Source organism: Malania oleifera, chromosome 6, assembly GCF_029873635.1.
Source record: "Malania oleifera isolate guangnan ecotype guangnan chromosome 6, ASM2987363v1, whole genome shotgun sequence".
In the NCBI taxonomy this organism is placed as follows: domain Eukaryota; kingdom Viridiplantae; phylum Streptophyta; class Magnoliopsida; order Santalales; family Ximeniaceae; genus Malania; species Malania oleifera.
This window is the reverse complement of record NC_080422.1, coordinates 47,333,091-47,357,867: the sequence shown is the minus strand read 5'-3', so window position 1 is coordinate 47,357,867 and position 24,777 is coordinate 47,333,091. Positions and strand designations below refer to the sequence as shown.

The 24,777-nt window shown below is 36.4% G+C and overlaps 1 protein-coding gene across 1 annotated transcript; it reads right to left on the bottom strand.

Annotated features, from left to right (window-relative positions):
• Positions 1-996: 996 nt before the first annotated feature.
• LOC131158077 (upstream activation factor subunit spp27-like) lies at positions 997-24,414 on the bottom strand. Its single transcript, XM_058112644.1, has 2 exons — positions 23,887-24,414; positions 997-1,533 (listed from the first exon to the last, which is right to left on the bottom strand). Exons 1-2 carry the CDS (start codon positions 24,214-24,216, stop codon positions 1,411-1,413), a joined length of 453 nt encoding a protein of 150 aa, XP_057968627.1. The 5' UTR covers positions 24,217-24,414; the 3' UTR covers positions 997-1,410.
• Between the last annotated feature and the right edge of the window lie 363 nt (positions 24,415-24,777).

Below are 24,777 nucleotides of genomic sequence, written 5' to 3'. Positions count from 1 at the left end.
AAAGAGATCCTTGTAGACAAAAAGTTTATATTCTCAAGGAAGAAGCGACAGATGTTCCTAGTGAAGTGGAAATGCCTTGATGATAAAGAAATCAACTGGATTTATGTGAAAGATATTCAACTGTTTGTGGACAAACTTGAAGTATACCTATCGCCTAAGTCTAAGAAGACGTCAACCGCATAAGTGGGGGAGTGTCACGAGCTAAGCTTGTTCAAGGCATTATGCTTGCCTATGACCTCTTGTCTCGTATGCTTGGGATGGGTTTCCATCATGTCAATACTGGTGTTGGATTATTTTCTGCTAGTAATGTCTTTGTATATCAAATAAGGCAATATGACTTCTTAGTCACTTTGATGTTTCCTAGTGGTAAGATGATAATTATATAAAAACCTCTTTAAGGGAGAGTGAGTGTCCATCAATCATTGTAAAATTCATTAACTATTGTCAACATGTTTAGCCTAGATGTTAATGAATTACGTTTGCTTCAATGTTTACTGTTTGCTTACCACGGCTTTCATGAATTGATTACTACTTCTACTGCTATTTGAATGAATGTTAATGAAAATGTTTCTTGGATGAATGTTAGTAAACGATAGGTTGACTAGTTAAACAAGAGAGCTTTAGTTAGCGTCACATGGACCTTCACAAAGGTGTGAAAATAGTCAGCCCATGACACATGGCCGCGCAGGGCCATGCAGGCTACTGATAGCAACTTGAGCGCCAACCCCCCACCCACTACCTTGACAAAAATGTATTCATAAGTGGCTTTAAGAAAGGCCAAAATATTTACAAATATTAATGATTAAATTAATGAGCACAAACTTCAAAGCTTAATTACTCTCTATCTACACCCTAGCACGTCTCATCACCTTAAAATAGACCCTACTTTATCAAGTCATTTCTCGCGCACTGTGACTTAAAATAAATTTGAAAAATACTAGTTTCAAAGTAAAATCTCAAGGGACATCCTTAATTTGTAGTCCAACCACAAAAATAAAACATAAAAACCTTATATAATTTTTCCAGTGATAATAACAATAAATCCAGCATTGGCTTGCATGCAACCTTCCATGCAAGGACACCTTCATAAATATTACGCGCAACCTGTGTTAAGACAATTTAAAATGTCACAGAATCTGTCAAGGAGAGAGGTGGTGCAACATTGTGAATCCATCCCATCATCTGCCAATGGTCACCAGCACAACTTTTAAAGTTGAGACTGAAATCAGAACAAGACTTCTATAAACTCAGTTTACCCCACTACCTACTCCTTTACAAAGATGCCCAAATAGGTTCCTTCAGTTGCAACCACAACCCAAAGAGTAATCTAAAACAAAAACAAAAAAAACATTCTAGCAAAATAACAGATTCCAAAGGATTCAAGACCGGAAGTTGATATCTAATCGGCGGTCAAGTCTTTACAAAATGGGCAGACAGCAATTTCCCAATCTCCAGGAAGCTAACTTCTTCTTTCCCAGCAAATATGGTCTTCAGTTTCTCATCACAATGAATCACCCTCTTATTTGTGGGGCTCTGCCGGCACCAAAGAAAAATATGAAATTATATACACACATCAACCCATATCATTCTAACAATAGTTTCCTCAATCATTGCATTCGAGTCAGGACAGTAAACTAGATCATATGTAACATTGATGAGCTCAGGTGTATGCTCAGCAGAATACATAATTCAATAAAATGATCAAGTCACAAAAACCACAAAATTGAACATAGAAATAGCTGCATGGTAATTTCTTTAGTAGCTGAGTAGTGGCAGAGAAACAATCTCTCTCTCTCTCTCTCTCTCTCTCTCTCTCACACACACACACACACACACAACACAAACTTCCACAATTGATCAAGCCTTGTTCAGGTGCCCACATGATTCTAGATACATACCCAAGTTGAGCTTACTACCTATTTAGTTTGTGCACTATAATAACATATGTCAACATACATTCTTTTGCGGTTCTCATGCAACTACCTAAATTCATGTTTCACATGGCTCAGAAGGTCGGTCTGTGTTCAAAATGCAGTCATTTTAAAAAATAAAAACTCAGAATGGCCATAACCACAAAGGCCACAAATTTTGCTTCAACCCCCATATACCAATACTTCTATCCATATCCTCAAGTAACTGTAAGGTTGTGGCGAGGAGCATGGATTTCAAGCTTTGAATTTGGATTTGTGTGAATTTAAACGAAACTCGGTACAATTTTGTTGTATTGCATTTTATCCAAACTCCAAGCTCCCACATGTAGGGTAAATGATTGATATATAATAAATAAAAACAGTAAATATCGATAATCATAGCATTGTACTTGATGCAAATATAAACTTATCACAAAGTGACAACATAAAGGGCCAGACTTCAATAACTACTCCGAACTATTCACATTTATCATTTATTGTCAAAAGATCAGCTTAGGGACTGTTTGGTATCACTGTAAAAATTTGTGGAAACAAAGACCAGAAACAAAAAATTAAAAAACAAGAAACTTAAAACTAGCAACCTATTGGTAAACATTGCCAAAACTGAAACAAATTAAAAACCTAACTAAATGCATGTTCATTTCTGTCCTTGAAACACAATTGAAGAATATGATTAAAATAATGAAAAGGCAAAAGAATACAAATTAGAAGTTATCATAATAAAAATAAATAAATTAGTTATAATTATTTTACTTTAGGTAAAATCCAGCAACACCCCTTGACTTTTCATAATATTACACCCCCCCCCCCCCGGGGAGTTTTTTGAATACCACAAAACCCCCTAAAATTTCATTCTATTAACAAAACGAACCTTTCGTTAGCTGACCTTAGTCAACCGTTAAGTTTAGTGAAAAAAAATTAAAATTTATTCTTAATGAAATGACAATTTTACCCTTTTATTCAATTTTGGTAAGAAAAATTCAGAAAACTACATTAATTTAATAAATTAAGTTGAAAAAATTGATCAATTGATTGCAATATGTTTTGAAAATTAAACTTATAAATGAATCGAATACCCAACGACCATATTAGGTCAATTAGTTGACATAAGCATGACAATAATTAAATTACTATTTTAAAAAAATTATGAAAATTAAATAATAAGAATCATTCACAAAAATACTTAAATAATTATATTTTTGCAAAACATTTGCAATATGCATTTTATGAAAATAAATGGCAAAATATATCTTTAACAAGTAAAATATAGTTTTAAAAAATCACCCTGTCTAATTGTGACTTGCCTTCTAGGTATGGTTGAATACCATATTTAATAACATAGAAATTTGAATAAAATCAAAAAATTTCAGTGAGTTATCTAGAACAAAGGTTAACCAATTAATATAAAGAGTTTTCTTTATCCATTTAACATTCATATTTTACGCAATTAAGAACTAACATCCAATTTTATGTTTTAATTTATAAAGAATACAACAAAACAACAACAACAAAATCAAGTCTTAGTCTCACTAAGTGGGGCCGGTCATATGAATCCTTTTCCGCCAATTTATGTGATCATGGATCATTTCTTTTGATAGATTCAAAGATATTAAGTCTTTTCTCATTATCTCCTCCCAAATTATTTTAGGTCTACCCCTACCCCTTTTACTGTCCCCCACAATAACTAAGTCACTCTTCCTCACAGGTGCATTATGTGGCCTACGTTGCAAGTGTCCATACCATCTGAGTCGTCCCTCCCTTATCTTATCTTCTATAGGAGTTACGCCTAACTTACCACGAATATATTCATTCCTTAATTTATCTGTTTTAATTTATAAAGAATAAATGTTAAAATTTAAATTTATCTTTTTTTAACACTATGTTTGATAAGTTACTTGAATTTAAAAATATTGAATTATATTTTATTTGCTTTATTATGTGTTTAGATATTCATTTTTTTATGAAAATTACACCAAACAAATATTTTGCAACATTATAAGTATTAGGTATTTTTTACGATTTATTAGTAAATTTTATTTTTTTCATATATTTCTTTCAAAATTTTTGAAATAAAAATAGAATTTTTTTTGTTATGCTGATGTCAATTGATTGATTCAAAGTGATTTGACCAGATAGACCCATTAATTTGAAAATCAATTAGGTCTTCGAATCGCTTAGTTTTTAAAATATTATGCTAACCAAATTTTTACATTTAATTTATTAAACTAGTGTCATTTTAAAATATCATTTTATTATAACTAAAATTTTTTTGTTCACATATACTTAATGGTTGATTACAGTCAACTAATGGAAGGTTCAATAAAACAAAACTTCAGGGGGTTCTTTGGTAGTTTTTGAAAACAAAGGGTGTGGAGCATCATATTTAGAGAACTTAAGGGGTGTGGCTGGATTATACCTTTTTACTTATTATAATATTTTTAAACTCATTTTAAGTGCTCAAAAATCAATCCTATAATATTTCGAAGTTGAAAAAATGGTAATAAAATTTTTTTTGGTAGATGTTTTTTTTCAAAATTTTGAAATATTATGAATATTTTTAACTTAAATTAATAATATTCTAAATTCACAAGTCAATTTGTTTAAAATTGTATATAAAATGATTTAATCTACACAGCTCAATCTAGATATTAAAGTATGGTGGCATAAAGTTGCCACAACCATAGCTTTTAAAAATGGAGGCCATCCACATTACAGTTATGGTAATGGTCATTTCAGATGTAAACTGAAAAATCATAAAACAATGAAACATTAACAATGGAACGTATTTATATTTCATATTTCGTAGTATAAGCATAAAAGCATAAACATTTAATCAAAAAATAAGCAGTTTGCAACAGAGACTAAAGACTACCTATAGCTTCAAATTTAAGTTCTGATCTGAATTCTTTTAGCAATTAAAGATGAAGATGCAGCATGTTATTTCTAACCTGTATGATAAAGAATTTCTAAAATATGGTTTTTATTCACTGATTGATAGTAAATATGATGAATATAGTTGATAAATTTTCAAGCTTTAAAAGCTTCAATTGTTTTTAAGAAGCACAAAATTAGTGTAAAAAAATTGTTAGGGCAATTCACAACTGGTTTGAAGGCACATAACAGCCAGTGGTGGAGAATAACAACTAACATACCACAATGTTGTAATAACAATCTAGTAAAACTGTATCAGGTGACACAGATCAGGGGTTCAGAAGGCACTGATATTGTTAGATAGCCGTTAGATAGCCGTTATGACATTAGACAAGCACAGAAGATCAGAAATAGAGAGAAAAAGAAGATAGAGAATGAGAGAGGAGATGAGAAGAAAAAGAAGAAAAAAAGAACATGGGAAAAGTAAAGAGAGGCAGCAACAGATTAGAAAGCAATTAGAAGACAGCAGAACAGAGAAGAGCAGGAGGAGAAGAAAGAAGAAGAGGGTGAAGAAGGAGAGGAGAAGAGGGAATCCTGGACAAGGGAGAGAAGGAAAACAGTTCAGGAAATCTGGATTCAAAATGACATACATTGCAGAGTACTTAAAATACACAAAATAACCTAAATTAACCAAATTTCTAAAATAACCAGAATTTTTTCCAGAACAAAATAAAAAACCAAAAACATTTAAATTTCTCTATTGGTGGTTCTACATCAAACTCCCCTTGTTAGAGAAAACTCAACCTCGAGTTTTGCAATGCCCCAACAAGAGTGCAGCATATGTATACAGGAGCCGTTCATCTTGTAATTTCACATTTTCTATTTTCAACTAAAATGCAAATATCAACAACAAATTATTGTAATTCTCCTCAAGGTTCTCAGTCCCAATAAAGTCAATAGGTGGAGAATTATCACACTATGGACCAGTGTTTTAAAAAGCTTAATCGAGACTCGCCTCAAGGCACAACATGCATAAAATGCCTCGAGGCTCAATCTAAAATACCAAATTCCAAAAAGGCTAACGCATTATATGCTGAGGCTAACACATTTTTATAAAAAGGCACGCCTTTTGCGCCTTTTTAGTTGAGGCTTACGCATTTTGGGTGTGTGATTCTCATGTAAAAATTTATTAAAAAATTTTAACTACATGTTTGTATAGAAGGAATCTCATAATATGAATTCATTTCTAGAACTTTTGAACCTTAAACTTTCCAAAATAACAAAGAGTTGTATCTTAAATCATGAAAATAGTTTGAACTTCGTAATAGTATAGCTATCTCTTATCACGATTTATGTCATGTATTCAAGTTAGCAATTTTTGAATGGCCAACAAGTAGCTCGCAAAGTATATATAATTTTTCTTTCTTACATTATATTTGTAATTTTCTTAATTTTTCTTTATTTTTAAAATATATATAATTTATTTACATTTTTTTAATCTTAAAAATAAAATCTAATAAAGGCTAATGCCCCAACGCCTCAAGGCTTACGCCTCGCCTTTTAAGGGTTAAAACACCTCACCTTACGCCTTCACCTTTCAAAACATTGCTTTGGACAATGATTCTATGCTTAAGGCCTATCTGTCACACTTATCACAAGATTCAATAGTTTTATCATCTAAAAAAGCTCTCATATTGAATTGAATTCTCAATTTTAACATCCAATTTTGCTACCCACTCCTTGGACTCTCTATAACTTCAATATTTTGCTCCATTGCATTTACTTGCCCTTTAATGATAGCATCATGAGGTCCACCATCTACACAATCAATGGAGCTTTCATTTCCACATTGATAATCCATAACAACCATAACTTCAAGGTCACTTGAAACTTCCTCCTCTTTCTAATCATGTCTAGTCCATAACAACAAAAATTCTATTGCATCGTTGATAGGCTGTTTAGAGATTTCTAGTTCACTTGCAATTTTCTCTCTTCTATGACCATATGTGTAGTCCATAACAACTTATGTTTCATCCTTGATATGTTGTTTTGAGATTGCAAGCTCGTGTTGTCCAAAATAAAACTCTCTCCTCTTGACATGGAAGATGTCTCATCATCACAGTTGGGGAAGACTTATGATATTAACAAACTTTTCATGATAAACCAAAGGAAGCTTTGAGTTCTACCTCGTTGTCTCCGGTAGTCTTGTATTTTATTCCACCACTCAGCCAAATATCCACAATCTTATAAGGTGCAAGTCCCATCCTTCTTGTTTCTGGGGTCTATTAAAATAAATATCAAAATAAAACAGCCATCTATGAATTCTCTCTTGGAAGAGTTTCCATTGAAACAAGCAATATCCTCAGGACAAGCATAGAAGCCCATGTAACATTTCCCGAATTCAAATGTGGTCAAGAATTTGCTGGTCTGCTAATTCTAGGTTGTCCTATTTCTCAACAATAATTCTGAGTATTTTGCATAAATTCCAAAAAGGAATTCAAAAATTAAACCTGACTTTAGTTCCTGACAGTGCTGAATTTTCCTCCAAATGGCCTCAATTCAAATTTCAAGTTCTGCAGTATTTCTGAATTTCTCGTTGATATTCCAATGAGACTCCACTAATGAAGTTAAAAATTGATGCTAGCACACTGAATTTATCCTCCAGAAATATGTATCACATAATCAAAGTTGGATTTCTTCATATCAAAATCAAAATACCACAAACGAAAAGTAACTTATTTGTGATAAATATCAAAATACCACAGCTGGAAGCAATTTCTCATGAGTCTGGAGGTTGCAGAGTCCTGATTCTGTTTCACACATGCATCACCAGCAAGGCTCCTCCAGCTATGTACTTCTGGCTGGTTGTACATCGAGGGGTGGTTGTTTCAGTAAAATGGTGTTGGAGTATTGAGAAAATTCAGAAATATGAGATCTTGAAAGGGGATCCAGAAGAAGTTTGGCAGGTGTGTGTGGCTTTTTCAGTAACAGACGGTGATGAAACTTCAAGAGGTGGTGTTTTGGGGTCCTATCTTCGATGGTGTGGGTGGTGTTGTGAAATGTTGGCTGGACCTTAAGGTTTGATTCGAGGGGCATGACTGAAATTTTTGAAAAATTTGCAAATAAACAGTGCTTCAAATTGCTTGGATTTATCTAGTTTGAAGCTAAGTGGGAAGAAATTAGAACTTGGATCATTCTCTGGTTTTGGAATTGCAGTTATTTTGATGGATGGGGATCAAATTTTTGAAGATTCTTCCAGGAAGATGATATAAGACAGTTACAGGCGTAGGACAGAGGAAGATTGTGGGTGAACCTGCTCTGATACCAAATTGACGTAGGACAGGAACAGAAAATCAGAATAAGCGAGAATTAAGGGAGGAAACAGGGAGAAAAGAAGATGGTAAGGAAGAATAAGGGAGAAGGAAAGAGACCAGCAGAAAAGCACTGAGAATAAAAGAGTAGACAAGAGAAACAGACCAGAGAAGCAAGAAAAAGAGAGGAAGAGGAAGAAGGGAGGAGAAAGGAAGGGAGAATCCAGGATGAGAGAGATAGGGAGAGGGGGGGGAACAGTTCAGGAAATCTGGATTCAAAATGATAACTGACTGTTTCATACATTACAAAGTACTTGTACATCTAACATTACAAGTAAAACATGAAATTACAAAATAACCCCAAGTAAAAACAGAAATTACAAAATAATTCCAAAATACTTAAAATGCACAAGATAACCATAAATTAACAAAACTTCTAAAATAACTACAATTTTTCCCAAATTAAAATAAAAATCCTAGCCACAATATAAACTTCTAAAGTTGTCCATCACGTTATGTAATGCTAATGGGCCATTGTTAATACTATGGCCACAACAACTGAATATGAAAAAATATTATTTTCTTTACCACAACAGAAACAGAAAACTAGCAACATAAATAAGTGCATTGTCATCATATATTTCTTCGCTGTACTTCAACCAAAATAGATTTATAAATAAATAAAAAAACAGAAATGGGATGAAACCACCCCTTAATTTACTGCAATGTCCTTGCTAATGGTTCAGACCTGGAAAGGTAAGGACCCACCCATTACACACAAGGGACCATCCAACATAAAAAAACAAAAAACAAAATGAAATAAAATAATCTGGAAAAGAGAAATGATTGAACATCAATACAAACTACATATGGTAAGATGGCAGCACCATTCTCTCACTTCTGAAGACAAGCTACTGATTTTCCTGTCCTATTTATTTATTTAAAAATAAGGCACAATCATTGCTAGAAGCATTGACCACTTGCTCAACCAAACTATTTGGGGTTGATCATAGCTGCCCCAGCCATTCCCATGAAAGCATGAACATAGGAATCTATACTTGAGCATTCAACTGGCCTGATAATACAGATGAGTAATTACCCTGGATCAGATCTAGTGGAGCCTAAGCCTACCAACATTGCCAAGCAGACAGGCATCCCTTTCCCCGCACAATCAGAGAAAGAAGCCTACAGTATTAACTTTGCTCTTTGTGAACAGGCCATCCCATACCACTGGAAGCTTTTTGGTCCCCATTGTGATTTAACTTTTTGTAGCCTTCCATTCCACTTGTTAATAAAGGGTTTTCTAATCAGAAGAACAAGACAATCAAAGAAAATTAGTTCTCTTTATTAGAGAAGTCAAGGAGAGATTTTGCAGGGAAACCCACAGCTACAATTTGCAAAGAAGTGGGAGCCAGCCCAATCTTATGAGTGGATTTGGCAGGATTGGAACAGTTCAATGAAAACTGGAAAGTCCATTGATTTTTGAAAGTTACACAATGCCAGCATATGTTGCAAAATTGGATGAATACATTTATTAGAAGGGGGCAACAGGCTGGTTGTATACTTGTACCAGCCCAAATTCATCTACATATTATTGTAGCATCTACTGATCTACCTTGTAGTTTAATTGTATCTTCTACAGGTGTTAAATGTGATGTTGTATCTGGTTTTTCAAGAAAGCCTCTGTTTCAGTACATGGAAGCATTTAGCATGGCCAATGCAGTCAGATTTGTGGAACTAATCATGCCTTCCCAAGTGCGCCCAGAGACAAACCAAGAGCCGCTCCAGAAGCAAACTAGTACAGATAGTAGCTGGGGCAGTAGCGAACCAGGAAGCAAAATGATAAATAAATAGAACCAGCCGGACTCTTGGGTGGAGTGAAGGAGACAGGATAATAAGCTTCAAATAACAGAACCTGAGGGTTGGAGGAGGGAGTAATTTGTAGCAAACGGTACTAGATCATGATGGCATTCATCTCCGCAGCTGGGATTCAAGTAACCAAAGGGCCAATCATTCAGGGCCAGAATGTTTTAGGGAAGAAACACCCCTGCAAAGGCCTCAATTCTGATTGAACAAGCCTACTTGGTAATGCCCAGAAGTAATATAGATCAGAACCCAGAGCAATATGGATGAAAGGGTGTGGCCACAGCTACTACTGGGGCCTCAAAAGGCTAAAAATGTGAAAAAGGCCTCAATTCTGATCGAACAAGTCTACTTGGTAATGCCCAGAAGTAATATAGATCAGAACCCAGAGCAATATGGATGAAAGGGTTGGTGTTGCCACAGCTACGACTGGGGCCTCAAAAGGCTAAAAATGTGAAGGGTGATCACTTCACGTCCTTGAATTCTTACTCAGAAGTGAATTGGGAAGGCCAACAGAAAGATTCGATTCTGACTTCATAAAGCCGGTGCTGCTGTTGCCTGTACATAGGGCAGGACACATGGAAATCTCCAACAGGGCAAGCAAGTTTAAAGGACAAAATGCCCATGCAAAGGACCCCAATTCTTATTAGGAGGTTGAACAAAGGAGCTATGGAAGTCAGGAATACGATCCATGGGCATTGCAACAGTGCTGCAAATCAGGAATATGATCCATGGGCACTGCAACAGTGCCCTAAGGAGTTTCAAGGCCTTCTTTGGCCACAATCCAACTTCCCAAAGGCAATATAAGCCTTAAAGTTGCACATATCTGATGCAGGAATGTTCTTATAATTTAATCCCTACAGTTCTATCACTAAATGTGTCCACCAGCACTCCAAATCCCCATCATTTACAATCATTGGGTTAAAACAGTTCATTAGAAAAATTAATAGGTGAATAACGAGGCATCATACAAATCTATTTCTCAAGTAGGTTGGTTCTTAGGAACAAAAAAATTGTACAAGCAAGGAGCATGTCAAATTCCTATTTTCAAAAATCAAATTTCTAATTTATGATAGACCCTAAAAGCATTGCTTTAACAAAGGCATTCATTTGATCTCAGTGAAGTCCACCGAAAATAACATAGACGGCTTAGAGTGGAACAATGAAAGCGCAAATACAGATAAAAAAGCAAATACATAGACCAATGCACCATGCACACATATGCATACATACAAACTATGGTAAAAAGAAGGAATAATAGTTATGTTTGCAAGATGAGGAAAGAGAAAAGCTGAGGAGCTGTGACGGTGCTGCATTAAACAGGATCAGAAGAATAACAAGAGAAAAGAAAGATCAGAGAAAGCAAAAGATCAGAAAATTCACTCTAGGCACACATGCTCTTAATAACTCAAGTCACAATTTCATTAATCAAAACCTACCAAAATATGAAGATTACATAGGTGTTTTTAGACTCCTATGTTTTCTGAAAAAGCAGACATGAAGACCAAGAAAAAGTAAATTTGGAGACCATGTCATCTTTAGATACTAGACTCACTAGAAACTTTTTAGTTTTTTCCATTATAAAAGCAAAAGTAAATCATAAAAGGACTCTGCAGAGGAATCACCCAAGTACAATAGAACAAAAATCTGTTAAAGGCCAATAGATGAATCCATCCACAAAATCTATAGGAAAACCAGGATTGTTACACTAGCCAGCCACTTCCCTTCTAGCATTTCTAATGAATTTACCTACAGCATCGAAAGCTTTTGCAATTCTTTCCCTCCAAAGGATAAAGAGAAGAGAGAGAGGAATGGCATTCCATAAGTGCTCGTCTCTTTTCCTTACATAGGCCAAGCCCCCCTAGTGTTACCTCAAACTATCCTCAACTCTCCAATATACCCCCTGATAACACCCATTTGAATTTGTTTTCTAGTAGTTCAAAATTTCTAACGAACAGGTAACTACATGCCTTTCTAACACAGCGTCCAATTAATTAATGCTCGTACTGTCCTACATAACCCCATGTAAAATCAGCCTGGTAAAAGACCCCATATACCCATCTTTCCAGCCCAATAAAAAATGGAAACCATAAATCAAATTATCAAAGAGAGCAAGCATCTCCTTGAATATATAATATATAATAATCTCCTTGAATATAATATATATATATATATATATAAAATAATCTTTTGACCAATTTATCTCAACATACCATGAACTAAAAAAAATCAGTAAGATAAAAGCAATGTCACAAACCCACAGCTCACAGTACAGCATTAAATTTATTGGCTACTTAGTCAAAGTGCGAGGATGAATCTTGACTCAATAGTAAGGGTGTTACATTCTAAACATCACAAAACAGGTAAGATTGCATACATCATGCCCTCACTAGACCCCTGATGGCGTGGGAGCCTCATGCACTAGGTGTTACATTCATAGAAAGTGTCCTCCTCATCAAGCACGAATGGCAACTTAAACACCTGATCACCACCATTAGATTTCTCAAATGACAGGCAGCAAGTTTCTTCACTATAATGATCAGATGTACCAATGTAATTCCTTGTTTCAAACACTGCCAAAGTCATAGTTCTTGATATCTGCAATTCCAAACACTGAAATATAAAAGCTTTTACCAGGATTATGATCCTTGAGAAAATCAAAACCAATGACTTGCTTCAGAAGAGAAGACCTAATAGGGGCCTAATCTCCTAACTTTTGTTTCCTTCGTTTGATCTCATAGTAGTTAAAAGTGCGCCTGAGGCGCCTGAGTGCAAGGCACAGTGAGGCGACCAAGCTAGCGCCTCATCCTTCTTCAGACAAGGTGACCTTCAAGAGGCGCAAGTAGGCACACTGATTCTCCAGGCACACTGAGTCATGCCTTGAAATTTTTGAAGCTGTTAAGAAATAAAACCTAGCCAGAACCAGCCCCAGCCCCAGCCCCAGCCCCAGCCCACTTCCAGCAATCCAGCCTTCGACAGTTCGACTTGCACCAGCCCTGTCCCTTCATCTTCGACCCTTTGAAGCAGCACAAAACCTGCAGAAGAAGTTCGTCTTCGACCAATCGATCCTTCAAAGCAGTATGAAACCAGAAGGAGCCCTTCGTCTTCGACCCTTCAAAGTTCGAACCAGCACGAGGCTTTCATCTTCGACCCTTCAAACCAGCAGGAGCTCTTTGTCTTCTGCCTCCTGCCGGCTGCTTCTAATAATATTAACTTGCATTAAGCCTCTAAGTTAATATTATATAATGTGTAATTAATTATGTAGTTTAGTGCAAGTTTATACTTTATAATTAATATATATAATTTTTTTTACTGAATTTTGCTGCTGTTTTGTAATTTGTTTGGAAATGCAGTATACAAACTATATATTTTTTCTGAAATACATTAAAATATAACATTTTTTACTGAATTTAGCTGCTTTTTTATTGTACTCTTTTCTTTTGATATTGAAGATGATTTTGGGCCTTCAGCCTGCCAATTTTATTTCATTTCTAATTTGAAGCTTGAAATCTTACATGCGTGATTACTTATGTTGAACTATGTTTGTTTCACTTGGGACTTAGTACTTGGTTGTCATAATTACTATTGAATATTTTGGCATTTTAAATTCTAATATAACTATTGATGAGTTTTTATATCAATTACCCACCAAATAGGTATTGTACAAAATTTGAATAATTGTGCACCCTACGACCCTCGCCTAGCACCTCGTGCCTCGGCTCCAAGTGCCTCTTTGCGCCTTGCGCCTTTGACTACTATGTTTGATCGGTGGGGAGACGTGTTCATATTTGTTTCTGCACTATCCATTCACTTTGGCTGTTTGGAGTAAGTTAATTGGCATTTTTGGTGAAAACTATCTTTGCCCCTCCCCATAGAAGGTTTTTTGTACTATAATGTCTCCCAATTTGGTAAAGATAGGAAATCCTTGTGGAGGTGCACTCTGTTGACTTTTTGAGTTCGATCCTATTTTGATAATGACAAACCACTTGTATCTTAAGTGTGCGTTTAGTGCTTAAACAGGTTTATACTTTAACACGCACACAAGGTAAAGGAAAATGGAAGTCATGAAGGACTTAAAGCACACTCATTCTGGCGTATTCCACGGATGTTTGAAGAGCAAAGAAGAGAATATGTGTTTTATTTGAATTGTGTTGCATGCCTTACGTGATATGATGCTAAGCTCAATGGACCATAGGCTGACCGCAGAAAGATCTTAGGACATAAAATTATATCATGCAAAACCTTTTTCATAAAAGCTAAAATCATACAAAAAGGTTAAATTGCTTTTAAGGTCAAAAAGAAGACTTAAACTCAGTTTTCCAAAGGCCCTAGTTAACCAACCCTTTCATGTGTTAAAAGCCCCAGTCGACCGGCCAGACCTCTTGGCCAGTTTTAGTGAAGCTCCAGTCGACCAGCCATTAAAGGCCTTATAAGCCGACCGGCTAGTTATTTTGGCCTGAATTGTAAAGCCCAGTCGACCGGCTATTTCTTTTAGGCCTACATTGAATAGCCCTCGCCAACCGGCCACGTAATATTCATCGAACCCTAGTCAATCGGCCTTCAAAGCCTAGTCGACCAGATCTTATTACCAGCATGCCGAACCTCGGGGATTTGAAATTCGCTCTTGAGCCAATCGATCGAAGCAAGTGCCAGTCGACCAGACCTCTTGGGTTTAGGCATTTTTGAGCTTCCAACGGCCATAAAATTCGAAATTATAATATTATTTTATTCCCAACGGCTATATTTTGAAAATGCCTTATAAACCTTCCACCTCCATTTGAAAAATGTAAGAGAAATTTTTGGGGCAGCTTTGTTGAAAATTATTTTACTCTTTCTCATATTTCATACTCCTCTTGAAGATCAAAGATCATATTTCTCCCACTTTTGAAAATATTCTTCAAGAGAATTTTTCTAAGGAGTTCTTGAAAGGCTTTGAGCATATATCAACTCATATATTTTTGCTTGAAAGCCTTCCTACTCTAGTAATATTTCAAAGTTTAAATTCACATTTTCTCCTTTATTTATTTTGAAAAATCTTCTTGGAGAAAATTTCTAGGTTATTCAAGAGAGCCTTGAGCATATATTCATCTATATTATACTTGCTTGAGAGGCTTCTCATTCTTGGTTTTGTTAAGGTAATCTTGAAAGAAAATCATCTTCCAAATAGTCATTGATTTGCAAAAATTATTTGAGAGAAAACCCTATGCTCTCCTACTCTACTATTGTAAAATATTTTATTGGAGAAAACTTATCTTGGGGTTAAATCTTTGAAGTTTCTATCATACACATTTTCTCAAAGATAATATACTTTCATCTTACTTGGAAAATATTTTTGAGAAAACACACACATACTCTACTCAGCTTTAGTTCATATCATTTGAGAATGCATATAGGCTTTTAAATTGTACAACTTCTACGTATTGAAGAAGTACCTTATTTGTACACAAAAATTATTTTTCATATATTGTATCCCTACGGTTCGAGTAGTGAACCATGTTCCAGGTGTGGGGTATCACCTGAAGAGGAGGGCTCCATCCTGTAAGGAGTGTGCCAAGCGTGTGGTATCGCCTGAAGAGGGGGAACTCGACCCTATAAGGAGACATGTAAACGACTTTTGCTCCGCCCAGTTAAGCGAGCAAGATATTGCAATCCTCAAGCGGGTCGGCTTGAGGCGAGGACGTAGGTGGGTACAGCAGAACCTCGTAAAAATCCTGTGTTTGCACTCTCTCTTCCTTTCTCTCTTTATTTTCAATACTTGTATGCTTATATTTAATTTGTGTGATTGTTGTATTTATTTTAAATATTTGCATACATTGATACTTGTGGTATTTGGAATTGCTTAGAAAGACCTTCGGTTGCGTAATACTGATTAGATTTTAATATAGGGCAATACTTGACCTACAATATTTTAAATACACAATTCATCCCTCCCCCCCCCCCCCTTCTCTCCTCTTGGGAATACACCATTCTTCACACTCTTCTAATGAATGTTTTAAAAGGCGTAAGCATAAGGCGAGGCGTAAGCCTTAAGGCGTTGGGGCGCAAGCCTTATGAGAATTTGTTTTTTAAGATCAAAATTTTTTAAAATAAATTATATATATTTAAAATAAAGTAAAAATTAAGAAAATCACAAATATAATGTAAAAAGGAAAAACTAGATGTACTTCGAAAAATACTTGTTGGCCATTCAAAAATTGCTAACTTGAATACATGACATAAATCATGACAAGAGATAGCTATATCATTACAAAGTTCAAACTATTTTCATGACTTAAGATAAAGTCCAGTTATTTTGGAAAGGTTGAGGTTCAAGAGTTTTAGAAATAAACTCATATTATGACATTCCATTTGAACAAACATATAGTTAAAATTTTCTAACCAATTCTAACTCGAGAATCACACACCCAAAATGCGTAAGCCTCAACTAAAAAGGAGCAAAAGGCGTGCTTTTTGCAAAAATGTGCAAGCCTCAGCATGTAATGCGTTAGCCTTTTTGGAATTTGGTATTTTAGATTGAGCCTTAAGGCGTTTTAAGCATGCCTTGCCTTGAGGTGAGCCTCAAGGCGAGCCTTGATTGAGCCTTTTAAAACACTCCTAATGATTATTTGGTGTGTTTGGTTGGAGAGGGAATGCTAGAATTATCAAAGGTGTGGCTACTTCTTATAATTTTCTTTGGAGTAGAGTAGTGTTTCTTGCATCATTGTGGGTTTCAAAAAATGGCTTTTCTTGTCATGTTTCCTAGAAGACTTACAACGGGATCGATTGGCTTTGCTTCATTGAGTTTGTTCTGTTTTTGTTTTTCTTTGTTCCTCTAGTTGTTTTCTTTTTGTAAAGGGAAGACACCTTGTTCTCCTTTTTTTTTTTTTTTTTTTACTTTTTTCCTTCTTTGGTTGTATCTGCTTGCCTTAATACAATTCTTTGTTTATCAAAAAAAAATAAAAATAAAAAACTTTGCACCTCGAAAAAGAAAAGGTTATTCAATGTCTACTTTGCACCTCCAAGAAACTCCAAGAACAAAGAAAAGCCTCATTTATTTCCATTTAGCTTTTAAAGTTTAGGTCATCTATCCACTTCTAAGTCTTCTCATGTAACGAAAACAAGTCCAAGATTTAGCAACTTGAGCAGTGCCTCAAAATTACAATCCTCCAAGGTCCAAAATCTTAGTTCCTACTAAGGTCCATAGTCCTCCCCAGCTGACAGAAACACTAACTTCCCTTGTAAACCTATTTGGAAAACGAAAGCCCCTACCAAGGTTGCTTTTTTCACATGGTAAGCAACTCTTAGGAGGATCCTTACCATGGACAATATTCCGAAAGAAGGCTTCCCGCTTGTCAATAGATGTTTTCCTGGAGCAGGCGGAAATGGTTGATCACGTCCTTCTGCATTGTTCATGGACCAAGAAATTGCGGAACTTAACCATTTCCATGGTCAATTAGAAACAGCTATAGTGGAAGGTGAGTTATGGGCTTGAAAAGGGATCAGAACAAATAAGGAAGGAAGAAAATATTTGCCCCTCATCCCCTTTGCTATTTTTTGGGTGATGTGGAGAGAAAGGAACAAAAAAGCCTTTGAAGAAACTATTTCTCCATTCAGGCTGTCATGGACCATTGGATTGCTATGATCTCTAGCAGGGCATTTTGGGCTTGTTTGGAGGGACTCCTTTGAATTTTCTTGAACTTTTCAGCAAGGGATGTTCTCTCTTGTTGTTTCCTTCGTACATGGGTCCCTATGATGCCTCTTTTTTTCTGCTCAAAAAGGGTCCAGAATCTTGCAATTTCCAAAAAACATGACATAATGGTGCATTTAAGAACCAAGATATCAATTCGCAATTTTCAGCATCACAAGTCTACAATGAGAAATTGGAATCACATGTCCATAAATGATAGATTTTGGCACTGCATGCATACAAACCGGCTCAGAGAATAATTTAGTGATATGAGAAGCATTAATTTCGACAAGGGGTGAAAGGAAGATCTTTGTATGCCTAACTACCGCAACAAATCCAAAATCCACCCCAAATACAGTATAAAGACAAACCAAGAACCAAATCCATTCAAAGATCTTCCCGAATAGCATTAGGTATTGGCAAAGGAATAAAAAGTCCTAGCATCAGTTTAATTTGTGGCAGTTAAAAATAAATTTGACAACATTAAGATAAAGAAGAAATTTTATTACAAGCGGAAAGGAGAAGAAGAAGGCATCATCTGACAAGAAGAGTTCCCCAACCTTAGAACAAGACATCCACAATGTATTATTGGACCTGAAAACACATTTGATGAAACAATCACAGATGAAACGGCACAAAAATTGCTCATCTGGGTGCTCAAAAATTGGGGAATAGGATTCAAAGGATCAATCAGGAGATGCCTCACAGATTCAAAATAATCAAACGGATAAAAAGGGTCTCGAAATAAAACCCTTAAGATAAACCCTACAAAAATAAAATTGATGTTGCACAGCTATGACTCAAAATGCTTCAACTGTCATTAAAGGTCACACACTTTACAAAAAAAATCTAAAAATTTTTCGCCTAATTTAGCATAGCTTTGGTGTGCTACTGCTGATTACTTTTAAGAAGTGAGGTTTGTTGTGAGAATTGAATGCACAGCGGAATAAATTTATCTTACAACACAGCACTCAACGGTGAAACATACAGAACAACAATCACACATATTATAATGAAAGCGATAATAATGACACAAAGAATTACGTGGTTCGGCAATGTCTACATCCACGGGAGCAATCGGCAATGTTTTTCACTATCTTGTGTCCAAAAATGAACAACGTACAGGGTTACAACATATACAATGTATATATAATCCTCTCAGAGGTTTTCCCCATGAAACCCAATCTATCCAACGTCCCAAAATTTGACATTTGAAAACCAACGCCGAGTTACTAAGCCAAACCATCGACGGTTTCAGATATACCGTTGACGGTTTAATACCGAGAGCAAACAGTCGATGTAACAGATTCAGAACCGTAGATTGTTTCTTGTCATCCTGACAAAACCGTTGACGGTTATAGGGAAACCGTCGACGGTTTGCTCCTGAAAACCTCCTGCAAACTTCAACTGTTGTTTTCTTCCATGTTTTCTTATTGTACATGCGTTCCACTTAATATATGAGCCACACATGACAACAATCTCTAGCTTGACGAATATATGCCCCCTTAAGGGAAAATCGAAAACATAAACCTACTGCTCTACTTGGGACAAAAAAATTGTATAGGTTAGGACCACCTCCTGTCTAGCAACTAGAGACAAAAACCAAGTCCAAGAGAGGCTTGAACTTGTCCGTGGCAGCTTCAGCTTCTGCCATGAACCCCGACTCGGTTGTAAATAGTGTAACTAGAGACTGTACCTTGGGCTTCCAACAAACAGACATTCCCACAACAGTAAACACATACCCTAGCCCCCTGCATTGTCTGCGTTCACAAATCTCACAACTGACGGATTACTTTGTTGCCTACCAAAACACCTCATTGCACTGGCATAGGGGACCTTTGACATATCCCAAACATCACCGTCCGTCCTTGGGTACCGAGCGGTAGACAATTTACATTGATTCTCCACAAAACCACCCTGAGACAACCACAATCTCCCTGCAATTCTATCCACAAAGCTACCCTGAGATAACCCTAATTTCTTTGCAGCTTTGTCCTTGTGAATCTCCAAACCAAGACTCTTCTTGGTTGTACCCAAAACCTTCATGTCAAAACCTTTTCTCAACAGAGTTCCCAACTGATTAGACTCAGTCAAAGCCTTCCCAGCAAATAACATGTTATCCACAAACAACAGAAACATCACCTACTTGCATCCTATTACCCTCTTCCCTTCTGGAAGCTCCACCAACTCCCACATTTGATTTTTATGCAGTAACTCCATATCCTCCACCATAGCACTCATCCATCTATTTTTCCCTTTGTTGTGCACTGCATCTTGAAAAATAGTAGGAACCTTACCGACAATAATGAATGCATAAAACACCAGATCATCAAATTCATACCAGAGTGGTGGCCTAATAATGCATCAGAATCCATTGTGATCTTGCAGGTCTCCCGAGCTATAACTCCTTGCATTATGAACGATGTCATCTCTACCCTGAGTATGTAACTCCACCTGCATCACATGTTTATTGTTGTTGCAGTTTTCTAGAACATGTTTCTCTTCATCTACTTGAATACATTGTACCATGGCTTTTCTGACCAAAAACCATGTCTCCACTAATCACCACCTTCTTTGTCATTAGATCACACAACTTGAACCCACTTCTCATATACCACAGAAAGATGTACTGTCCGGACATTGCACCAAACTTAGATCTCACCTCACTAGAAACGTGCACGGTTGGACCTCCAAACTCTCTCAAATCAGAGTAGTCTACTGCATAACCTGTCCATATCTCTCCTGCAACTTTCCCATCTAGTGATACCGCTAGCAATCGGTTAAACGAGTAAAACGTCATACTCACTAACTTTACCAAGAAGTACCTTGCAAGCCCGGCATACAATATGCCATATTGCTCAGAAAACTCCTTGAACAAAACCAGCGTACTCAATACCAATGCCTGAATTGAGGATCTCTCTCTCCCGGTCTGGTTTTCCACCTTAGCCACAAGTTAAACCTGACAAACGTCTCTGACTTGTGCCGCATGAAGTACACCAAGGTCTTTCATGATAAACCCACGAAATACATATGTCCACCCCGTGATGCTATCCTCACCGGTCCCTAAACATCTAAATAAATGTAGTTAAGAATACCCTCTGTCTTGTGTGTGGTTATTTTACAAAAAACAATATAACCTGACTCTGATTCTATAGCTGCAGCTCCACCTACAACTGTGGTACCTTGCAGTGCATAAATATTTCCTACTAATTTCTGTCCCTTCAACACCATCAAGTCGCCTTCACACACCTTCATTATCCCACTTTTAGACTTGTAACTATACCCGTTACAATCTAAAGTGCTCATTGAAATTACATTTTTCCATAGATCCGATACATGTCTTACATCACATAAAGTTCTCACAACACCATCATACATTTTAATTCTGACATTTCCTATTCCAACTATTTTGTATGTAGCATCATTTCCCATTAGAACGGAACCAGAATTAACTGACCTTGTAGGTGCTAAACTAATTTCTATTTGGTGTCATGTGATAAGAGCATCCCAAATCTAGTATCTAAGAATCCGTGAGGCGTTCTGAACCCGATGAAATAGAAAGCATATCACCATCACTACTCCCTGAGTCTCCTTTTTCCAATATATTTGCAAATTTTGACGAACCCTCTTGATTTTCAGCATTCCCCCTTCTTCCACTCCGGTCTTATGTGGCCAATTTTCCTACACTTAAAAACACCATATGTCCTTCTTCTTCCCGAACTACAACCGAGATCCGCTCCGAAACTTACTTCTCCCACGTTCCTGGTTACCCTTCACCACAAGCTCTTCCCCATGTGAAATTTCATCGCTGGCCATCTTTCTTTGATGAAAACCCAACAATGTGCTTGTTACCTCTTTCAAATTCAGGGTTTCTCTACCCCATGTTACAGTAGCAACCAAATTCTCATACGTGTGGGACGAAGGTAGGGAATTCAATAGCATCAGAACCTTGTCTTCCTCTTCAAATTTCACATCAACGCGCATCAAATCACTTGCAATATGATTAAATGCATTGATGTGTTGGTTCAAATCCGAACCTTCCACCATCTTAAGCCAATACAATCTTTGTTTAAAAAATAACTTGTTCGATAAAGACTTAGACATATACCAGCTTTTCATTTTCTACCAAACTGCTACTGGAGAATCCTCATCCATGACGTAATAAAACACGTCATCAGCCAAACAAATTCAGATAGTCGACACCACCTTTGCTTCTAATTCATTCCAACTTGTTTCATCCATGCTTTCTGGTTGAACTCCGTATAAAGCCTTCATCATACCTCGCTGCACTAACAGATCCTTAACTATTCTCTGCCATAAACCGAAGTTTCCCATTCCATCGAACTTTACAACATCGAACTTTGCAAAATAAGTTCCATAGGCCATTACAACAATACTCTAATACCAATTTGTTGTGAAAATTAAGTGCACGGTAGAATAAATTGATCTTACAACACAACAATCAACGATCGGCAGTGTTTTTCACTATCTTGTGTCCAAAAATGAACAACGCACAGGGTTACAACAAATATAACATATATTTAACCTTCTTGGAGGTTTTCTCCCCGAAACCCAACCTACCCAACGTCCCAAAATTCAAAATTTGAAAACCAACACTGAGTTACCAAGCCAAACCGTCGACGGTTTCAGACATACCATCAAAGGTTTAATGTCGAGAGCAAACAGTCGATGTAATAGGTTCAGAACCATTGACTGTTTCTTGTCATCCTGACAATACCATCAACGGTTACAAGGAAACCGTCGACGGTTTCCTCCTGCAAACTTCAGCTATTATTTTTCTTCCATGTTTTCTCATTGTACATGCGTTCCACTCAAATTATATGAGTCACATATCACAACAAAGTTCCCTAACATACAATGAGACTAGCTAGTTTTTTCAGTTTGATTGTTGTTTTTTTTTTTATTCCTTATTATTTTTATTTTTTTGTTTAGGAAGATTTCTTATTCTCCTTTTCTATATTTTCTTCCTGGTGAATGAATTCATCTTATTTTGCTAAAAAAAAAAACGAAAAAAAGAAAACTAAACAAGGGCATACAATTGGATAGAAAAGGCATGCCTAAATCAATGTAATCTGACTCCCTAAAGTGGAAATAACACAACCAACTCCCCCCCCCCCCAAAAAAAAGACAAGACCCATCCCACCTCCAACACATTTTCACATGACGTGATGATCTCCATTATCTTCAAGCCCTCTCAAAAAAACTCAAGATTTCATTAAATGTTTAAATTTCTTCCATCGCATCAAATGATATCAATATGTCCCTTAGATAGTAGATATCTCAATATATTTCAAACCTTAGTGTCAATGATGATCTTCAAATGGTCAACCATGGGCATAAATTAGAACTGTCAGTTTCATGCAAGTCGACATTTATTTAAATGCACCATATTTAGCATATTTCATTCACTACTAAATAAAACAAAATAAAATGTATGCACCACTACAACAAAGCAGAATCTACTTTTAAAAATTTTATAAAAAAAAAAAAAAGATTAGAAAAAGGAAATGTTGCAAGGAAAAAATAAAAGAAATTGTAATAAGCACATGATTCTCTACATGCTCACTCTTACTGAGGCAAAAGAACCACCTACGCCAGTGAAAAGGAGGGCAGAAATGTTGTCACAAGAGGGGTATACATCACAGCTGTGAATTTTGGTACTTTGCCTAATTGCCTCTTATGTAGGGATCAGACATGAGCGACTGACGTGGCTTCTACAATTTGCAGTTAATTGAATAATAATGCATTTGAGCAACGGATGAAGCCAAAATTCAACTTCTAAAACCAGTGATGCGAGCTGAGCGCTCGTAAAAAAAAAAAAAAAGACATGGTGGGAAGGTTCAGTCTAAAAATGGTACTAAAGTATATCTTGAGCAAATAATACCATTGGTATGTAGTGAAGCACTTGGCCCTTCTTCGACCTGGGCCTCCTTTTACCAGCAGCGGAAATGTATTTCAGGCAAATGAATCAGAAAACGGCATATCACTAAACAACAACATTATCGTAATAAAGTGGGATATCGTTCTTCAACATCCAAGGGAAAAGAACAGACCACAAGATCAACAAAATATATACGCACAGATACAAATAAGAAATGGAACATAATTAAATCTTCACAAATAAACTAGAAAAACATGCTACGAGAAATAAAATGGCATTCTAAGGTTTTTTGGTCTTCTAATAATACGATACGAGAGAGAGAGAGACAGAGAGAGAGAGGACCTGGAGGCTGTGGAGCTTGATGTAGTCCCAGATTTTCTTGACGGCGTCAGTGCGAGAGGCCTCTGCAACGCCCAAGAAGTCGCAGAGGGCAGGAGAAACAGGCCAGGCCTTCGTAATGCCGGTGGGCCGCTTGGGCCCACTCCCGACATTGCTGTTTCTGGATGATGACGATGATTTTGACGGTGATGATTTAGCTGACGGCGACGGCCGCTTCGCAGCTGGAGTGGTGGTTGCAGCCGACGATGATCTGGAGGTGCCACCCTTTGCCGCCGCCAACAATACTCTGCAACCTTCGAAAACCCTGCCGGTTGCTTTACCTACAAAAGACATTTTTTTTCCCCCCGAAACAGCAGGCTTAGAAGCAGGGAAAGAAAAAAATGACCGATGAACTACTAAATAGCGTTTCTTGCTCTCACCCTCTCGCGAGCGTTCACGTGCATCATTTCTTAAGAATAAAAACGGTAGGGTTTTGAGGTGTTCACAATTTCACCATCTTCAATCTATAGCATATATTTTTTAAAACCCCCAAAATATGCACAGTATAATATATATTTATATGTAAAAAATCTAATGATAAAAATATAAAATAAATCACAACCACAACAAATTAATGAAAGTGATAACAAGAAAATACAGAATAATTCACAACTACAACAAATTAATGAAAGCAATAACATGAAAATACAAAATAAATCACAACCACAGCAAATTAATGAAAGTAATAACAATCACAAAAATACAAGAAATTACGTGATTCAGCGATGCCTACATCCACGGGAACAAATGGTAAGAATTCACTATCTTTTGTGTAAATTACAAGAACAATACATTTTTTTCTTCTCTTACAACCATCTTACTCTAAATACATCCAATAAGACATTTAAATAGAGT

Excerpts from the sequence above, each read along its gene's own strand:
- LOC131158077 (XM_058112644.1), bottom strand. The coding sequence starts at position 24,216 with ATGTCTTTTGTAGGTAAAGCAACCGGCAGGGTTTTCGAAGGTTGCAGA. Across the intron at positions 1,534-23,886 it reads TCAAGCTCCACAGCCTCCAG|AGCCCCACAAATAAGAGGGT; the intron begins GTCCTCTCTCTC and ends TGGTGCCGGCAG.